This window comes from Oncorhynchus clarkii, chromosome 27, assembly GCF_045791955.1.
Source record: "Oncorhynchus clarkii lewisi isolate Uvic-CL-2024 chromosome 27, UVic_Ocla_1.0, whole genome shotgun sequence".
Lineage (NCBI taxonomy): Eukaryota > Metazoa > Chordata > Actinopteri > Salmoniformes > Salmonidae > Oncorhynchus > Oncorhynchus clarkii.
Genome location: NC_092173.1, coordinates 46,691,876 through 46,701,875, shown reverse-complemented (window position 1 = coordinate 46,701,875; position 10,000 = coordinate 46,691,876). Strand labels below are relative to the sequence as shown.

Sequence of the window (10,000 nt, the reverse complement as noted above, 5' to 3'; positions counted from 1 at the left end):
ATGCTAATGTTATTTATGTTTGGTTGAAATTGAAATATTATCTCAGACATTCTGATTTACTCTCGATACAGTCGTATTCAGATACTGCTACAGAGAGCAGAGTCCACTCCATTACAGGGACAATAGGGAAAATATAATGGACCACAGCCTTTTGACTGTGGCTGTAGAGAGAGGTGGACACGGGGTGGAAGGTAATGTAGGACAGGTGGATAGGGGAAGGGAGAGGTGGGAAGGAAAAGGATAAGGAGGGGAGTGGAGGGGAGGGGAGGGGAATGAGGGTGACGGGAGGGAGGTGGAGAGGAAAAAAAGGGAGGGAAGGGAAAGAAGGATGAGGCAGAGGAGAGGAGAGGAGAGGAGAGGAGAGGAGTGGAGAGGAGAGGAGAGGTGAGGAGAGGAGTGGAGAGGAGAGGAGAGGAGAGGAGAGGAGAGGAGTGGAGAGGAGAGGAGAGGAGAGGAGAGGAGAGGTGAGGAGAGGAGAGGAGAGGAGAGGAGAGGTGAGGAGAGGAGAGGAGAGGAGAGGAGAGGAGAGGAGAGGAGAGGAGAGGAGAGGAGAGGTGAGGAGAGGAGAGGAGGGGGAGAGGTGAGGTGAGGTGAGATGAGGTGAGGTGAGATGAGGTGAGGTGAGGAGAGGAGAGGAGAGGAGAGGAGAGGAGAGGTGAGGTGAGGAGAGGAGAGGAGAGGAGAGGAGAGGTGAGGTGAGGAGAGGAGAGGAGAGGAGAGGAGAGGAGAGGTGAGGAGAGGAGAGGAGAGGAGAGGAGAGGAGAGGAGAGGAGAGGAGAGGAGAGGAGAGGTGAGGAGAGGAGAGGAGAGGAGGGGGAGAGGTGAGGTGAGGTGAGATGAGGTGAGGTGAGATGAGGTGAGGTGAGGTGAGGAGAGGAGAGGAGAGGAGAGGAGAGGAGAGGAGAGGAGTGGAGAGGAGAGGAGAGGTTGACTCACCAATGAAGTAGGCAAGCAGGAACACCAGGGTGACGGAGGTGAGGATGGCACTGAGAGCCGCACATTTCCAGTTGCAGTGCTTGTAGGGCTTCTTCAGGCCGAACGCCGGTCTGGAGAAGGTGTTTCTGGGTAACGGTCGAGGAGGCGGGGAGTAGACCGTGCTGGAGGTCAAAGGGTAACCCGGTGACGTCGTACAATACATTGGAGACGTCCCCCCTGGCTTAAACAGGAAGTGCCTACAGAAAGGAGACAGTCTCTCAGAGTCGCTGTTCTTCCTACCTGTTCCAGAGGACTAACTTTACATCTGTGTGTGTAGCTCTGTCCTTTCAAATGGCACCACATTGCCTCTATAGAGCAGTTCTTTAGACCAGGGCACATTGATGTCAATGGGACATTTACACTAAAACCATGAGTTATACACACAGACGTGAAGATAGGATTCATCCCAGGGAAAGGCATGTGACACCATCCTTACATAACATTATATAGACATAATTATCAAACTCGGGGAGTGAAGTGAAAGTCCCTTTTTACTGGTCAGTAACTCTTTCTGCTGTTGCCATAGCCACTCGGCGGCTAGGTGCAGGGGTTTTGTCCAATCGAAACCGGGGATCAATATAAAATGTAATTTACAGCACTAGTGACCGCAGCAGGCCTCCTGTTAATTCACGACCCTGTCGTAATTCACTCTCCGTGTGTCAGAGGATCACTCCATAGGGTAGCACAGTACACTCTGTGTCCCAAACTATACCCTATTCCCATATGCAGTGCACTACTTTAGACCCCCGGGGGGCGCCCATAGAGCTCTGGTCAGAAGTAGTACACTATAAGGCTGTAATTTGGGACGGCGACTGCTGTATAAATATACAGTCTGCTGAAGCTGAGGATAATACATTGCATAGGAGTGTGAGCAGCCGGGGTGTATTAGTCGTGGGCACGGTTTCTTCTTGGTACGGTACACAGTACGTACTCTACACCCAGCGGCCTCACGACGGGTCCATCACAGAGGTGGTTTTGGCATGTTTACGGGGCGTTACCAGAAGAGATGATGTAAATGGCATTATTGTATGAAGTCACTGGAACCACGTTTTATGGAACAGACGTTCGCCAGACGTCGCCAGACGTTCGCCAGACCTTCGCTGTTTGAAAGCAACCCGATCACATCGCGTGAAGTGTATTCGTCGCGTTAGTCACGTACATATCATCTCGACGTAACACGCAACGTCAGTGTCTGAGACCAAATTGAGTTAGGCGTTAAATGATTAGCAGCGGCGCTACATTCAAGGCGGTTGACGGTGATGTCACGACGTACAAAGTGTCGTGTGCAAAGATCAAGATCCAACTGTTATCGCCGCGGTGACGCAGCCAGACGGAGCACGAGATAGTGAGCGCCATGCAACATACCCGTCGTCGTACGAGGCAGCCTCCCTGCGTGCGGGACCCAGAATGTCCATCTCTATAGGGTAGTCCTGTAAAGTCTCTAGGAATGCCTGCTTTGCTACGTTTCTACACATCAGGACATGGAGACATGGAGATGAAGCAGACATGAGTGAGACGTGAACAAACATGCGTTCCATACTGAAATACAGATGCAAGACAACAAGAATGTGATCACCAAACAACAACAACAACAACAACAACCAAACAACAACAACAGGAGATATCCAGATAGACAGAGTCGCAAAGACAACGTAATCAAAAACCCTTATGGAACTATTCTAGTGTAGGCTTTGTTAGAACGTCTAGAGAACGTCTAGAGAATGCCTAGAGAACGTCTAGAAAGCGTCTAGAGAACGTCTAGAGAATGCCTAGAGAACGTCTAGAAAGCGTCTAGAGAATGTCTAGAGTGTCTAGAGAACATCTAGAGAATGTCTAGAGAGCGTCTAGAGAGCGTCTAGAGAATGTCTAGAGAACGTCTAGAGTGTCTAGAGAATGTCTAGAGAATGTCTAGATAACATCTAGAGAACGTCCAGATAACATATAGAGAGGGTCTAGAGAAGGTCTAGAGTGTCTAGAGAACATCTAGAGAATGTCTAGAGAGCGTCTAGAGAGCGTCTAGAGAGCGTCTAGAGAATGTCTAGAGAACGTCTAGAGTGTCTAGAGAATGTCTAGAGAATGTCTAGATAACATCTAGAGAACGTCCAGATAACATCTACAGAACATCCAGATAACATCTAGAGAACGTCCAGATAACATCTAGAGAGCGTCTAGAGAATGTCTCCTTCCCTCCGACTCCCCCTGGGGAATCTTCATACCTGGTATTGTACGAGCCCTGCCCTTCTCTGCACGCGTCCTGTTCTTCTCTGATAAACATTAGAGTATTCTGGCTCCTTCATGGGGTCGAGGAGGTGAGAAGAAACACAATGTCAGGACTTAGTATTACTGTAATAATCTCCAACACACTATAACACTTCATCCCTTTATAATGCCTGCTCTGTACATTTCATTCATAATACTGTGTTAAAGACGACACCTTCCTTGCTGACATTAAAAGAGAATGGCAAGCTCAACAAATATGTGTGTTCTATTCAGAGTCACGTAACACATCCTGAAATAATGGGACTGGTTGGCTCCCTGCACCATAGAGAGTAGAACATGCTTCCATAAGGGAATACTGTAGGTACAATGCAGATGGAAGAAATGAACCATCCACATGCAACGTCACGGTGCAGGGCAGGTTGAGACTGGGGTTGAGACTGGGGTTGAGACTGGAGATGAGACTGGGGCTGAGATCGGGGTTGAGACTGGAGCTGAGACTGGAGCTGAGACTGGAGCTGAGACTAAAGCTGAGACTGAAGCTGAGACTGGAGCTGAGACTGGAGCTGAGACTGGAGCTGAGACTGGAGCTGAGACTGAAGCTGAGACTGGAGCTGAGACTGGAGCTGAGACTGGAGCTGAGACTGGAGTTGAGACTGGAACTGAGACTGGAGCTGAGACTGTATTTGAGACTGGAGCTGAGACTGTATTTGAGACTGGAGCTGAGACTGGAGCTGAGACTGGAGCTGAGACTGGAGCTGAGACTGTATTTGAGACTGGAGCTGAGACTGGAGCTGAGACTGGAGCTGAGACTGTAGCTGAGACTGGAGGTGAGACTGGAACTGAGACTGGAGTTGAGACTGGAACTGAGACTGGAGCTGAGACTGAAGCTGAGACTAGAGCTGAGACTGGAGCTGAGACGAGAGCTGAGACTAGAGCTGAGATCGGGGTTGAGACTGGAGATGAGACTGGAGCTGAGACTGGAGCTGAGACTGGAGCTGAGACTGGAGTTGAGACTGGAACTGAGACTGGAGCTGAGACTGAAGCTGAGACTAGAGCTGAGACTGGAGCTGAGACGAGAGCTGAGACGAGAGCTGAGATCGGGGTTGAGACTGGAGCTGAGACTAGAGCTGAGACTGAAGCTGAGACTGGAGCTGAGACTGGAGCTGAGACTGTATTTGAGACTGGAGCTGAGACTGGAGCTGAGACTGTATTTGAGACTGGAGCTGAGACGAGAGCTGAGACTGAAGCTGAGACTGGAGCTGAGACTGGAGCTGAGACTGAAGCTGAGACTGGGGCTGAGAATGGAGCTGAGACTGTATTTGAGACTGGAGCTGAGACTGGAGCTGAGACTGGAGCTGAGACTGGAGCTGAGACTGTATTTGAGACTGGAGCTGAGACTGGAGCTGAGACTGGAGCTGAGACTGGAGCTGAGACTGTATTTGAGACTGGAGCTGAGACTGGAGCTGAGACTGGAGCTGAGACTGTAGCTGAGACTGGAGGTGAGACTGGAACTGAGACTGGAACTGAGACTGGAGCTGAGACTGGAGCTGAGACTGGAGCTGAGACTGGAGCTGAGACTGGAGCAAGTGAAACATGTGAAACGTGTTGTTGTGTTTTTGGGCCCATGGCATGGTGCTCCAGGCCGCTAGCGAGGTCTGTTGGTTGGCATGGTGCTCCAGGCTGCGAGGGAGGTCTGTTGGTTGTCTCACAAACCCCTCGCTCCGGGGACCAGATTACATTTTTTATAAAGCGAGAGAGACAGAGAGAGAGAGTGAAAGAGGGAGAGGAAACCGAGAGTGAGAGAGAGAGAGAGAGAGAGAGAGAGAAAGATAGAGAGAGAGAAAGATAGAGCGAGAGAGAGATGAGAGAGAGGAGAGAGAGAGAGAGAGAGAGAGAGAGAGAGAGAGATAGAGAGAGATAGAGAGAGAGGGAGAGAAGAGAGCGCGAGAGAGAGAGAGAGGAAACCGAGAGCGAGAGAGAGAGAGAGAGAAAGAGAGCGAGAGACAGAGGAGAGAGGAGTGAGAGAGGAGAGAGAGAGAAGAGAGAGGAGAGAGAGAGAGGAAACTGAGAGCGAGAGAGAGAGGAGAGAGGAGAGAGAGAGAGAGGAGAGAGCGAGAGAGAGGAAAGAGAGAGAGAGAGAGAGAGAGAGGATAGAGAGGAGAGAGAGAGAGAGGATAGAGAGGAGAGAGATGAGAGAGAGGAGAGAGAGGAGAGAGAGGAGAGAGGAGAGAGGAGAGAGAGGAGAGAGAGGAGAGAGGGGAGAGAGGAGCGGGAGGAGAGAGGGGAGAGGAGAGAGAGGAGAGGAGAGAGAGAGGAGAGAGAGAGAGAGAGAGAGAGAGGAGAGAGAGAGGAGAGAGAGGAGAGAGGAGAGGGAGGAGAGAGGGGAGAGGATATAGAGGAGAGAGAGAGGAGAGAGAGAGGAAACCGAGAGCAAGAGAGAGCGAGAGAGAGAGAGAGAGAAAGAGAGAGCGAGAGATAGAGGAAAGAGGAGCGAGAGGAGAGGGAGGAGAGAGGGGAGAGGAGAGAGAGGAGAGGAGAGAGAGGATAGAGAAGAGAGAGATGGGAGAGAGAGAGAGGAAACCGAGAGCGAGAGAGAGCAAGAGAGAGAGAGAGAGAAAGAGATGGCTATGGCTAATGGTTGGATATGGCTAATGGTTGGATATGGCTAATGGTTGGATATGGCTAATGGTTGGATATTACTAATGGTTGGATATTACTAATGGTTGGATATGGCTAATGGTTGGATATTACTAATGGTTGGATATTACTAATGGTTGGATATTACTAATGGTTGGATATTACTAATGTTTGGATATTACTAATGGTTGGATATGGCTAATGGTTGGATATTACTAATGTTTGGATATTACTAATGGTTGGATATGGCTAATGGTTGGATATTACTAATGTCTGGATATTACTAATGGTTGGATATGGCTAATGGTTGGATATGGCTAATGGTTGGATATGGCTAATGGTTGGATATGGCTAATGGTTGGATATGGCTAATGGTTGGATATTACTAATGGTTGGATATGGCTAATGGTTGGATATGGCTAATGGTTGGATATGGCTAATGGTTGGATATTACTAATGTTTGGATATTACTAATGGTTGGATATGGCTAATGGTTGGATATTACTAATGTTTGGATATTACTAATGGTTGGATATGGCTAATGGTTGGATATTACTAATGTTTGGATATTACTAATGGTTGGATATGGCTAATGGTTGGATATTACTAATGGTTGGATATGGCTAATGGTTGGATATTACTAATGGTTGGATATTACTAATGGTTGGATATTACTAATGGTTGGATATTACTAATGGTTGGATATTACTAATGGTTGGATATGGCTAATGGTTGGATATTACTAATGGTTGGATATTACTAATGTTTGGATATTACTAATGGTTGGATATGGCTAATGGTTGGATATGGCTAATGGTTGGATATGGCTAATGGTTGGATATGGCTAATGGTTGGATATTACTAATGGTTGGATATGGCTAATGGTTGGATATGGCTAATGGTTGGATATTACTAATGGTTGGATATGGCTAATGGTCGGATATTACTAATGGTTGGATATGGCTAATGGTTGGATATGGCTAATGGTTGGATATGGCTAATGGTTGGATATGGCTAATGGTTGGATATTACTAATGGTTGGATATTACTAATGGTTGGATATGGCTAATGGTTGGATATTACTAATGGTTGGATATGGCTAATGGTTGGATATGGCTAATGGTTGGATATGGCTAATGGTTGGATATGGCTAATGGTTGGATATTACTAATGGTTGGATATTACTAATGGTTGGATATGGCTAATGGTTGGATATGGCTAATGATTGGATATTACTAATGGTTGGATATGGCTAATGGTTGGTTATTACTAATGGTTGGATATGGCTAATGATTGGATATGGCTAATGGTTGGATATTACTAATGGTTGGATATGGCTAATGGTTGGATATTACTAATGGTTGGATATGGCTAATGGTTTCACTTTTATTCATGGAATTCTAACATGATCATTTTTTCTTTTCTCAGGGTATGTCTGTATTGGTTTCTCTTTCCATCTCTCGCACTTTCTCTCCTCTCTTCCCTCTCTAACTCTTTCCCTTCCTCTCTCTATCCCTCTGTCCACCATCTGTTCAGCCTCTCCTCCAGGGAATACCTGTGTGGGATTAGTGTTGGAGCTGTACCACGTTTAATCAGTCATTACGTCACTAACTGTCTTTCCACAAACTGAAATGAACGCTCATTTTCCTGTTGACTGAGCCCACCGTGAGGAGGAAGGAACAGACAGGATGGAGTCCCAAATTGCACCCTATTAGGGCTGGTACTGCTGTACTGTAGCTGGCTGTACTCCATGCAAAATTAAGTCCCTAACTCTCCTGTCACTTTTGGTTTTAATTAAATATATCTACATTTGGATTTAAAATCCCCAAAATGTAAGTCTCAGCTGTATTACTCAAAGTGACACCCTTCCAACCACCACTATTCCCTGTGGAGAAATATCTGTCTGGTTTACATTTGTAAACATCTAGCTGATATCCTTGTGGTTTGGGTAGAAATACCCCGTCCTTCCTGTTGGAGCAGCAAAACAGGACCATGAAGCATCACACAGCATGTTGGAGCTAAACCTGCCACCTGACTAAGAGACAGACTGACTGACTGAGAGACAGACTGACTGACTAAGAGACAGACTAGACGAACTGACTGACAGAGAGACAGACTGACTGACTGAGAGACAGACTGACTGACTACGAGACAGACAGACTGACTGACTGACTGACAGAGAGACAGACTGACTGACTGACTGACAGAGAGACAGAATGACTGACTAAGAGACAGACAGACTGACTGACTGACTGACAGAGAGACAGAATGACTGACTAAGAGACAGACAGACTGACTGACTGACAGAGAGACAGACTGACTGACTGAGAGACAGACTGACTGACTAAGAGACAGACAGACTGACTGACTGACAGAGAGACAGACTGACTGACTGACAGAGAGACAGACTGACTGACTAAGAGACAGACTGACTGACTAAGAGACAGACTGATTGACTGACAGAGAGACAGACTGACTGACTAAGAGACAGACTGACTGACTAAGATACTGACTGACTGACTGACTGACTGACTGACTGAGATACAGACTGACTGACTGACTGAGAGAGAGACAGACTGACTGACTAAGAGACAGACTGACTGACTAAGAGACTGACAGACTGACAGACTGACTGACTGACTGACTGAGAGACAGACTGACTGACTGACTGACTGACAGAGAGACTGACTGACTGACTAAGAGACAGACTGACTGACTAAGAGACAGACTGACTGACTGAGAGACAGACGGATTGACTAAGAGACAGACTGACTGACTGAGAGACAGACAGACTGACTGACTAAGAGACAGACTGACTGACTAAGAGACAGACAGACTGACTGAGAGACAGACTGACTGACTGAGAGACAGACAGACTGACTGACTGACTAAGAGACAGACTGACTGACTAAGAGACAGACTGACTGACTGACTGACTAAGAGACAGACTCTGACAAGAAGACAGGAACACTCTGACAGGAACACTCTGACTGGAACACTGACTGGAACACTCTGACTGGAACACTCTGACAGGAACACGTTTCTCTTATTTCCCAGTGAATCCTATTCTAAAGCTAGTACAGTATGCAGCCCATACAGTCAGCCAGCCAGTCAACCAGCCAGTCAACCAGCCAGTCAGTCAGCCATCTATCCATCCAGCCCACCCGCCAGCCAGCCCTCCATCCCGCCTCATGAAGGGATATCCACTGTCTGGATAGTACAGGAGTCATGCCTCAGCCATATTATTATGGTATTATAATGGGATGGCCTCATGCCTCAATCATATTATGGTATTATAATGGGATGGCCTCATACCTCAGTCATATTATGGTATTATAATGGGATGGCCTCATACCTCACTCATATTATGGTATTATAATGGAATGGCCTCATGCCTCAGTCATATTATGGCATTATAATGGGATGGCCTCATACCTCACTCATATTATGGTATTATAATGGGATGGCCTTATACCTAGGTCATATTATGATATTATAATGAGATGGCCTCATACCTCAGTCATATTATGGTATTATAATGGGATGGCCTCATACCTCACTCATATTATGGTATTATAATGGAATGGCCTCATGCCTCAGTCATATTATGGTATTATAATGGGATGGCCTCATACCTCAATCAAATTATGGTATTATAATGGGATGGCCTCATACCTCAGTCATATTATGGTATTATAATGGGATGGCCTCATACCTCACTCATATTATGGTATTATAATGGAATGGCCTCATGCCTCAGTCATATTATGGTATTATAATGGGATGGCCTCATACCTCAGTCATATTATGGTATTATAATGGGATGGTCTCATACCTCACTCATATTATGGTATTATAATGGGATGGCCTCATACCTCAGTCATATTATGGTATTATAATGGACAGCAAGCTGTAAGAGGAAGCTGATTTCATTCAACCATCAGGCCAACACATCCACACATTATGTAATTTTTAGGGACAGGAGTGATCCATGATCACGTGACCTGACAAGGCAAACTCTAGGATCAAGTTAAAGGCTGAAGGTTCATAACTAGGGCCCAGAGAATTTCCTGGCTAGGTTACACGAGCAGGGACCAACTCCTGCCCCTGGTAATTCTATATCAGAGGTCTCCAACTCCGGTCCCTGGTCATTCTATATCAGAGGTCT

At 46.7% G+C, this 10,000-nt stretch overlaps 1 protein-coding gene across 1 annotated transcript in view; it reads right to left on the bottom strand.

Moving 5' to 3' along the window:
• The window catches only part of LOC139385837 (teneurin transmembrane protein 4), a 523,395-nt gene that overhangs the window by 369,829 nt on the left and 143,566 nt on the right, over positions 1 to 10,000 (bottom strand). The window contains exons 5-7 of the mRNA XM_071131087.1: positions 3,192 to 3,266; positions 2,341 to 2,442; positions 937 to 1,172 (exon numbers count right to left, since the gene is read on the bottom strand). Of these exons, the coding sequence (XP_070987188.1) occupies positions 937 to 1,172; positions 2,341 to 2,442; positions 3,192 to 3,266 (413 nt within the window). The remainder of the gene's footprint in view (positions 1 to 936; positions 1,173 to 2,340; positions 2,443 to 3,191; positions 3,267 to 10,000) is intronic.